The sequence below is a fragment of the Myotis brandtii genome, unplaced genomic scaffold (assembly GCF_000412655.1).
Source record: "Myotis brandtii unplaced genomic scaffold, ASM41265v1 scaffold57, whole genome shotgun sequence".
Lineage (NCBI taxonomy): Eukaryota > Metazoa > Chordata > Mammalia > Chiroptera > Vespertilionidae > Myotis > Myotis brandtii.
In genome coordinates this window covers 186,637-194,655 of record NW_005370133.1, presented here as the reverse complement: position 1 = coordinate 194,655, position 8,019 = coordinate 186,637, and the positions used below count along the sequence as shown (strand labels likewise).

The 8,019-nt window shown below is 41.1% G+C and overlaps 1 protein-coding gene across 2 annotated transcripts in view; it reads right to left on the bottom strand.

The window, feature by feature from the left end:
- The window catches only part of SCP2 (sterol carrier protein 2), a 108,359-nt gene that overhangs the window by 83,957 nt on the left and 16,383 nt on the right, over positions 1-8,019 (bottom strand). For both annotated transcript variants that reach the window (XM_014549759.1, XM_014549760.1), the window contains exons 4-6: positions 6,232-6,363; positions 4,689-4,753; positions 1,791-1,917 (exon numbers count right to left, since the gene is read on the bottom strand). In XM_014549759.1, coding sequence (XP_014405245.1) covers positions 1,791-1,917; positions 4,689-4,753; positions 6,232-6,363 — 324 coding nt within the window. The remainder of the gene's footprint in view (positions 1-1,790; positions 1,918-4,688; positions 4,754-6,231; positions 6,364-8,019) is intronic.

Sequence of the window (8,019 nt, the reverse complement as noted above, 5' to 3'; positions counted from 1 at the left end):
AACAACTGTAATAATCTGAACAATAAAGATTTAATGAGAAAAAAAAAAAAGAAGTGGAGTACATTTCCCTATCCCTTGATTGCAAGTTTGCCATGTGACTTGCTCTAGTTAACAACTTAAGTCTCAAAAGGACTTGCATGTTGCAGATTACTCTCTGGTGCTGCTGCCTTCACCATGAAAAGAATATGCCAGGGCTGGTCCTCTAGTCCAAGGTGGAGGAGGCGAGACATATGACCCAGTCAAATAAGACTAGAACAGAGCCTGTAACCAACCTCCAGTCATATGATTAACCCAGACAAGAAGAGCTGGCTCCCAGTCAATCTACACACTTGTAAACTATATAATAAATAACTGTTGTTTAAAATCACTGGGTTTTGGAGCGGTTTATTACACAGTAAAATCTGACTGACATACTGCTATATTCTAGTGCCTACAACAGAGCCTGAAATATAATGAGAGCTCAGTAATGTCTTAAGTGAATTATTTAATTAAAAATAAATGAACAGGGAATAGCCAAAGAGGTAAGAAAAAACAGGAGGAAAAAAAAAAAAAACCCAGGAGAATGAGGTGTCATAGAAGCCAAGAGAAGATAATTTTTTTAAAGTGATCAAAAGGGTTTAATGCTTCTGAGGTCTATTCAATCAGGTTTGAAAAGTATTTACTGGATATGGCAACATGGTGATCAATGGTAGCCTTGAGAAAGGAGGGAAGCAAGATTGAAATAGACTGAGTTACAAATGGTAAGAAATTGGCACAAAGAAGAAAATTTCTATAGCCAAAGACTGGCAGTGCTTCTTTACACAATGCCACCATTCCTCCTTGAAGATTTTTTTCCTTTTTGATTCCTTATTTTGGCTATCAAACGTGGCATATTTTTCCTACAAAGAATAGGAATGCTGGTCTGGTTGGCATGGCTCAGTGGTTGAGCATCGACCTATGAACTAGGAGGTCATGTTTCAATTCCCACTCAGGACATTTGCCCGGTTGCAGGCACAATCTCCACTGTGGGGCATGCAGGAGGCAGCTGATCAATGATTTTCTTTCATCATTGATGTTTCTCTATCTATCTATCTATCTATCTATCTATCTATTTCTCTCTCTTCTTCTCTAAAATCAATAAAAAAAGAATAGGAGTGCTGGACTTTCAAGCATGAAAATTTTCTTTCTTATCTCACAATACACAACAAGGCACTGGTTGAGAGTCATACAGTGAAAAATAAAAATCCTATCTGTATTATCCCATGCTTTAACTGGCTACAACAGGCCAATTATTGACCATCAGTCAAAAAATTAATATGTCTAGCTATAAAAGAAAAATCAACCATGAAAGTTAAATCTCATAAAATACTATGGAATGACAGATGATAATGTACTAAGTACTAAGAATAAAATTTGACAATAAAAACCTGTTACTAAGAATAAAATTTGTACTAGAAATAAAATTTCCCTATATAAATCTATTACCAAGAGCAAGCTTTGAGTCTCATTATTTTCAAACTAATTTGTAGTCCACAATTAAAGCAGACAAGATTTATATTAGTTTTCCTATTTCAATTTCTGATTTCAATTTCTAGGTACTTCCACTATGATGTCCTCTCTATAAATATGTTCTCTACAACTAAATTCTATACAGACTGTTTTTTCAACTTAATGCAAAAACCATTTTATATGTTGTATATCCTGGTACACTCCACAGTTCCTTAGTAAACACCCGCTGCTTCCCATCACATCTATATAACATGTATACAACATGTATTAACCAATAAGCCGTAAAGTTTTTTTTAACATACCATATTTTTCCATGTGCTCTTTTCCAGCATTCCCAAACATCTGAGGAGCAAATGGTGCAGGAGATAATTCATACTTATTCAGCAGGACCTCCATATGTTTATCAATTGGATTAGTCCTGTTTAAAGACTGAGAGAGGAAAAAACAAAATTTAATAAGCACTTGACATGATAGTGTCTCTTTTAACTATTACAGTGTTACTAAGACATTTGCTTATTCTAAGTGCAATGTAAACAAAAAATGGACAATGTGAATAATATCAGTCAGGAAATACTTTGACCAAAAACATGGCATGAAAAATAATCAAATGACCTCTCTCTGCTCCTGGGGGGCAATTGGGGCTGGCAGCCACCTCTCACACCCGCTGCTGGTGCCGGCCCCGCTTGCACCCGCAGCCGGCGCTGGAGCTGCTGCTCGCACCTGCTGCTGGCACCCAGCACTGGTCCCGATTGCCCCTGAGGGCTTCTCCACCTCCTCCTGTTCCTGAGGGATGATCGGGGCATCAGCCACCACTTGCACCTGCTGATGGTGCCGGCCCCAATCACTGCACCGTCAGCAGGTGTGAGTGGGGCCAGTGCCATCAGCACATGGGAGCCGTGGCAGTGGTGGGAGCGGGGCTGCAGGCAAACAAGGGACCAGGGGCATGGAGGATGGGCTGAGACCCACTCGTGCCCCCTGCAGCCTCGCGGCCCACAGTTCCTTTCAAGGTGCACGAGTTCATGCACTGGGTCCCTAGTAATGTAAATAATAATGCTATAAATAGCCAAACCGGTGTGGCTCAGTGGATAGAGCGTCAGCCTGCGGACTCAAGGGTCCCGGGTTCAATTCCGGTCAAGGGCATGTACCTGGGTTGTGGGCACATCCCTACTGGGGGCTGTGCAGGAGGCAGCTGATCGATCTCTCTCATCGATGTTTCTAACTCTCTATCCCTCTCCCTTCTTCTCTGTAAAAATTCAATAAAATATATATTTTTAAAAATAATGCTATAAATAATAAATCTAAGACTCACTAAGACAGGTAAGGGCTCAAATAAAATAAAAAAAGAAAAAGAAGTTACAACTAATACAACAGAAATACAAAAGATCAAGCCTGAGTGGATCAGTGGTTGAGCATCAAGGTTTGATTCCCAGTCAGGGCACATGCCTGGGTTGCAGGCTCGATCTTCAATGTGGGATGTGCAGGAGGCAGCCGATTGATGATTCTCTGTCATCATTGATGTTTCTCTCTCTCTCTCCCTCTCCCTCTCTAAAATCAATAAAAATCTATTTTTAAAAAATAATTTCTTTAAAAATGTATCTTTTGAATTTTGAATTATTTCACTTTTCTGTAAATTCCCTTATTTTTCTTTTCAGGCCAGTAATGTCTCTTTTTGCAATTTCCTATACCCTTAAGCTATTTCCAAGCTTGTCTTTTATTTCTTTAAGCATAGTAAGCATGCCTAAATCTGAGTCCAATAACTCCAGTTTATGACGTCTTCAAAGATCGTTGTTTACTGTGCCTCGTTCTCCTGGTTCTCAAGTATGGTGCCTTGTTTTCTTAATGCTTGGTTTTCTTTGACTGCATGTCCTTGAAAATTTACTTGAAGAGTTCTCAAAGCCTAGAAGGAAGATGCCTTCCTCCAGAAGAAAATTTGCATTTGCTTCTGTCAAGTGCCCAGGTTACTGCCATTCTGGAACCATTTAGATTCAGTTCATGGTTTGAGGTTTCTTGGATCACCCAGGTAACAAGACTTGGCAGCAATCCTACGTGAAGGATAGCCTATGGTTTATTAATTCTCAGTAAAAGGTTCTTCTGGGATTTTTTTCCCACTTTCTCTTTTTCCTCCCTTTGTTCTGCTCAGTGCCAAGCAATTCTCCCTGTAATCTCATGAAAGTGGGGAAAAGAGGAAGTAGGGAAGGGGGGCAGCTTTACTCTGGGTTCACCCTTACCCAACGAGTTTACCCCTACAGAGTCCCACTTTCATGTGGGGAGTGGATATTAACTTCTGATATTGGAGAGTTCCTGAGCTTTGACTACTTTCCTCTTCATTCTAGGAGCCATCAAAATTGAAGCTCACAGCTTCCTGATCAGCTAAGGCCTTTAAAGCAAAAGCACCTTCAAATGCTGATCTTTATTTTCTGGCATTCACCTGCAACTCCTCTCTATTGTTAGCTCTTTGATTCTGTAGAGTTTTTTTTATATATTTTATTCAAATATTCTAGTTTAAATTTTATTCAAGTATTCAGTAGGAGAATTGATTCAAATAACTTGGCTTACCAGAAACAGAGAAGTCCCACATGTTATTATCTTCAATTAGTTGAATAGATTTAATTTTTGAGTGAATAAATAAATGAATTTCAATTTAATTAGATAAGTCCATCTCAAATTCAATAATCTAACCTCTCTGAACATCAATTTCATCATTCACAAAATAAACAGGTTGAACTAAATTATCTCGATCACACTTTACTGTTCTAAAATACCAGGATATATGTGTACATATACAATGTCACCTTTTAGCTTTTGGGTTATATCCACTCATTTAACAACTGTGCGTAGAGATGTGGGGGTTTTTTGTTTGTTTGTTTGTTTGTTTTTAATATATTTTATTGATTTTTTACAGAGAGGAAGGAAGAGGGATAGAGAGCTAGAAACATCGATGAGAGAGAAACATCGATCAGCCACCTCCTGCACATCTCCTACTGGGGATGTGCCCGCAACCCAGGTACATGCCCCTGACCGGAATCGAACCCGGGACCCTTCAGTCCGCAGGCCGACGCTCTATCCACTGAGCCAAACCGGTTCCGGCCCAAATTATGTTTTAAGTTGCTTATTAACAGGTGCTATCTATGGTAGTATGATGGGCAAAGCTTCTCTCATAGTGTCATAACAACTCCAAAATAACAGTAAATGAGACCCACTGTTGCTGAAAGAGACCCCTTCTCCATCTTCTCAAATCCAAGAGCCAAGACACAATCTGCCACACCTGGAAAGAAAATGTAATTATTTTGAAAATTTTAATTTCCAGACACTCAACAAAATACATTAAATACTTCAATTTTTAAAAGTATGTCAATTTATATAAAATTTTAAAACATACTATAATCCTGTAAATTTTTTAATAAGTGAAAAATTAGGGAAAATTATTAAATGCTATTAGGTTAAGAGGGGAAAAAATCAAGAAAGTGTTTAATTCTTTCTTTGATCCTCAATGTTAATAAGACTTGATTAATGTGAAATATGTTTCAGTGAACAATAAATACGAATAAGTAATTTTAAATTTTCAAACATTACATTAAATACATTTATTTTAAAAGGAATCCTGATCATAATTTCAACAGAATTATTTTTGGAGGGTGGGGCACCTAAGAAAAATGATGTTAAAGTTCAACAGAACAGCAAAACAAGACAGAATTGACAAAAGTTGTCTTTAGCCCTGACTGGTTTGGCTCAGTGGACAGAGCGTCAGCCTGCAGACTGAAGGGTCCCAGGTTCGATTCTGGTCAAGGGCATGTGCCTTGGTTGTGGGCACACCCCCCGTGGGAGGTGTGCAGGAGGCAGCTGATTGATGTTTCTCTCCCATCCATGTTTCTAACTCTCTATCCCTCTCCCTTTCTCTCTGTAAAAAATCAATAAAATATATATAAAAAAAAAAGTTGTCTTTACGGGGACACTAGCATTATCAAACAGTATGACATTCTAAAGCTCCAACAACTAAAATACTGAGTATGGAGCAATAGTCAACAATCAGTCAGTGGAACAGAATAAAGGACCTAATAAAAGAGCCCCCCCCCCTCAAAAAAAAAACAGACTCAAGAATATTTGGAAATATAAAATATGATATACACCCGAGAACTGAAAGTCACACAAAAAAAGTGTACACAAATGTTTATAGTAGCATTATTCATAATAGCCAAAAAAGTGAAAACAGCTGATAAATGGATAAACAAATTGTGGTACACCCATACAATGGAATCTTACTTGGCCATAAAATGGAATGAAGTACAAGTAACATTCCACAGCACGGATGAACTATGAAAACATAATGCCAAGTGAAATCCACAAAAGGCCATATATTAATTACATGAATCCATTTATAGAATGTTCAGAATAGGTAAATCCACAGAGACAGAAAGTAGATTAGTGGTAGGAAGGAGCTGGGGGGAGAGGGAACTGGGGAGTGACTGCTAATGGGTACAGGGTTTCTTTTTGGTGTGATGAAAATGTTCTAAAATTAGATAGTGGGGATAGCTGCATAAATCTGTGAATATATTAAAAAACACTGAATTATATACTTTAACAGGGTGAATTTTATAGTATATAAATCACATATCCATAAAGTTATTTTTTTTAAAAGAAATACATTGTAAAGCCATCCCTCAGATGACTGAAGGAAGAAATGATGCCAGGGGATCAGTAAACCCACATCTATTTCAGTGCACTGAACTAATAAGCACTACTCACCACCCTGAATCAGCTGCCGGGCCATAAACAAAGCAGTAGAACCAGTAGAACAGTTGTTGTTAACATTGATTATAGGAATTCCAGTCAGCCCCAAACTGTGATAGATAGCCCTCTGCCCAGAGGTAGAGTCACCTGTATAGAAAAAGAAATTAAAATTTTAATTTATGCAGCATGGGAATTGTGGAGCTGCAACACAATAGAATACCACATTATGATTTTTCAGTATTATTCCTTTGTCTAGCATATTACATGGACAGAACAATAAATACACTATTAACATCTTACTCAGAAACAGTTTTAACATTAAGCACCATTTACTCTGCAAATATAAAAAAATTATCAAAACATAGAATGTAGAAAACCAAATTTTCACAGATTTTCTTAAAATATATTTTTATTGATTTATTGGAAGGAAGAGGGAGAGATAAAAACATCAATAATGAGAGCTAATCATTGATCGGCTGCCTTCTGCACACCCCTACTGGAACCCGGGCATATGCCCTTGACCGGAATCAAACACGGGACCCTTCAGTCTGCAGGTGGACGCTCTATCCACTGAGCCAAACCAGCTAGGGCTTCTTCTTTTTTAAAAATGATTTTACCTCCTTGAACCTTCATGTTATATTTAAGTGTTTAATATCCTATTTTGCATAAGGGTTGCAATTTCCTGCTCTTATCTGTCTGTTAGTTATCTTACTCATAGTTCTGTATCCTTTTGTCTGTTTCACATAGATAACTTCTTTCAGTATTTCCTGATATTCAGATCTTATTGTAAACTAGAGGCCCGGTGCACAAAATTTGTGCACACAGGGGGTCCCTCAACCTGGCCTGTGCTCTCTCGCAGTCTGGGACCCCTCGGGGGATGACCACCTGCTGGCTTAGGCCCACTCCCTGGGGGATTGGGCCTAAGCTGGCGGTCAGACATCCCTCTGGCAGCCCGGGAGCCCTCAAGGGATGTCCACTTGCTAGCAGGGAGCAGGCCTAAGCTGCAGTCGGACATCCTTAGCGCTGCTGAGGAGGCAGGAGAGGCTCCCACCACCACCGCTGTACGGGCAGCCGTCAGCCTGGCTTGTGGCTGAGCAGAGCTCCCCCTGTGGGAGCGCACTGACCACCAGGGGGCAGCTCCTGAATTGAGCATCTGCCCCCTGGTGGTCAGTATGTGTCATAGTGACCAGTCATTCCCAGTCCTTCTGCTGTTAGGGTCAATTTGCGTATTACCCTTTTATTATATAGGATAGAGGCCTGGTGCATGGGTGGGGGCCGGCTGGTTGCCCTGAAGGGTGTCCCGGATCAGTGTGGGGGTCCCGCTGGGGTGCCTGGCCAGCCTCGGTGAGGGGATGAGGGCCGTTTCAGACTGGCCACACCCCCTTCAAGGTGGGGGTCCCAGCTGGAGTGCCTGGCAAGCCTGGCTGAGGGGCTGAGGGCCGTTTTCAGGCTGGACACATCCCCTTCAGGGATGGGGGTCCTGGCCAACCTGGGTGAGTGGCTGATGGCTGTTTGCAGGCTGGCCAAACCCCCCAGTGGGGACCCAAACACCATGAGGGTGTGGCCAGCCTGCGTAAGGAGCTGATGGCTGTTTGCAGGCTGGCCACATCCCCTTCAGGGTGAGAGTCCACCCTGGGGTTCCTGGCCAGCCTGAGTGAGGGGCTGATGGCTGTTTGCAGGCTGGCCACTGTGCCTTCAGGGTGAGGGGTCCTGCTGGGGTGCCTGGCCAGCCCGGGTGATGGGCTGATGGTTGTTTGCAGGCTGGCCACAGCCCCTTCAGGGTAGGGGTCCCTGCTGGGGTGC